Source organism: Poecilia reticulata, linkage group LG14 (genome assembly GCF_000633615.1).
Source record: "Poecilia reticulata strain Guanapo linkage group LG14, Guppy_female_1.0+MT, whole genome shotgun sequence".
Taxonomy (NCBI): Eukaryota; Metazoa; Chordata; class Actinopteri; order Cyprinodontiformes; family Poeciliidae; genus Poecilia; species Poecilia reticulata.
The window spans coordinates 20,141,876-20,143,256 of NC_024344.1; the positions used below are offsets into that span (position 1 = coordinate 20,141,876).

The 1,381-nt window shown below is 42.2% G+C and overlaps 1 protein-coding gene across 1 annotated transcript in view; it reads right to left on the minus strand.

Annotated features, from left to right (window-relative positions):
- Positions 1-480: 480 nt before the first annotated feature.
- The window catches only part of kcnk4b (potassium channel, subfamily K, member 4b), an 8,170-nt gene continuing 7,269 nt past the window's right edge, over positions 481-1,381 (minus strand). The window contains exon 6 of the mRNA XM_017308525.1: positions 481-1,374. Within this exon, the coding sequence (XP_017164014.1) occupies positions 1,027-1,374 (348 nt within the window). The 3' untranslated portion in view covers positions 481-1,026. The remainder of the gene's footprint in view (positions 1,375-1,381) is intronic.

A 1,381-nucleotide genomic window follows, 5' to 3' on the forward strand; every position in this document is an offset into this window, starting at 1 on the left:
TTGCTTTCAGTTGCCACAAAAACTAGGTAGAACCTTAGTGGAGATGAGGGTTTTCCTGTTGTGCTCTCTCAAACTTTGGATTGTGTTGCCTTTTAAATATTCAACAGACATTTTTTCCTCCTTTTGTTTTTTAAAGTCTCCTTTAAAGCCATTGCTTTTCAGCAGCATTTGGCCTGGTGTGAGTCGACATGCTCTTTGTAGTCGKAATCAGATTTATTGGCCAAGATGTGCACAGACAACGATTTGCACCTCGATATTAATGCGCTCACAGGGTCCAGTCAGAAGACCAGTCCAGGGACCACTGGAGATAAGTACCAGTAAGTATAAACAATGAACAGATGACAAAAAATGTAAAGGTATATCAATTCTTATGCAAGGCTCTGTTCTTTTGGAAAAAATTGCCATTGTTTTTTTTTTTTATCAAGCAGCATGTATGAGGTTTTTGGTGGAAGTCTGAGAAATGGTATTTAACAACAACAATTTCTTTTTGAAAAGTTCTTTAATGCACTTATGCAGTATAGTAGCAATGATGAATCTGACCATCAAAAATGCAAACGGATGGCTATGCATATTATTTTTACAAACTCGTTAGGTACCAAAAAGTAAACCTGTTAGATTGTTGGCAGGATTCAAGGACAATGGACTCGGGTAACAGCAGCATTTCTCTAAATTGAGTTTCACACTGATGTAGCAAGTTTCTGACAACACAAATCTGGTTGCAGTATCCGGATTATWAAAAAAAAGTGGTTCATTTTGACACAGTGGTGATCAGTGCAATACCGTTTTAAGCCAGTAGAGAGCAGTAGCTCCTCACAAAGTCGTAGAACCTATGGCATCTTAATCTTTTCATTTGCTGCATATGCACTCACATGCAAGGAGAAAAGTTATATGGCAAACCACACAAAGGTTTATAAGGCATCAGCATTGTGTCTTTGTTTTAACTGACAGTATATAGGCAGCATTTACACAGAAAGGAACTGCTGGACTGAGACCTCCTCCGTCAGCAGTGGGCAGGTGTTAGTATTCTCAGTCCAGAGGCTTTTTAGGAAGATCTGGGACAGGTGTTGTGTTTCCATTGGGTTGTCTTTTGTTATTGTTRGAGTAGCTGGTTTTAGAGCTTCTCCTATTAGTCGGCCGCCTGTGGCGTCTCCTCTTTGCCTGACGAGACTTGGGTTGTTTTGATTCTTGTACTGGTTCTAGTTGCACTTTGCCACTCTGAGCGTCCGAGGACTCGTCAATGAAGGCAAGGTTCTCCGCCAAGTAGTCCAGAGGCTGCGGCTGCGGCTGGACAGGATCCGGAGGAGCCTCCGTTCCTGGAACCCGGTCGGTCTGCGTGGCCTGAGAGTCCGTTTCTGATTCTGATCCAGATTCAGAAGAGGAA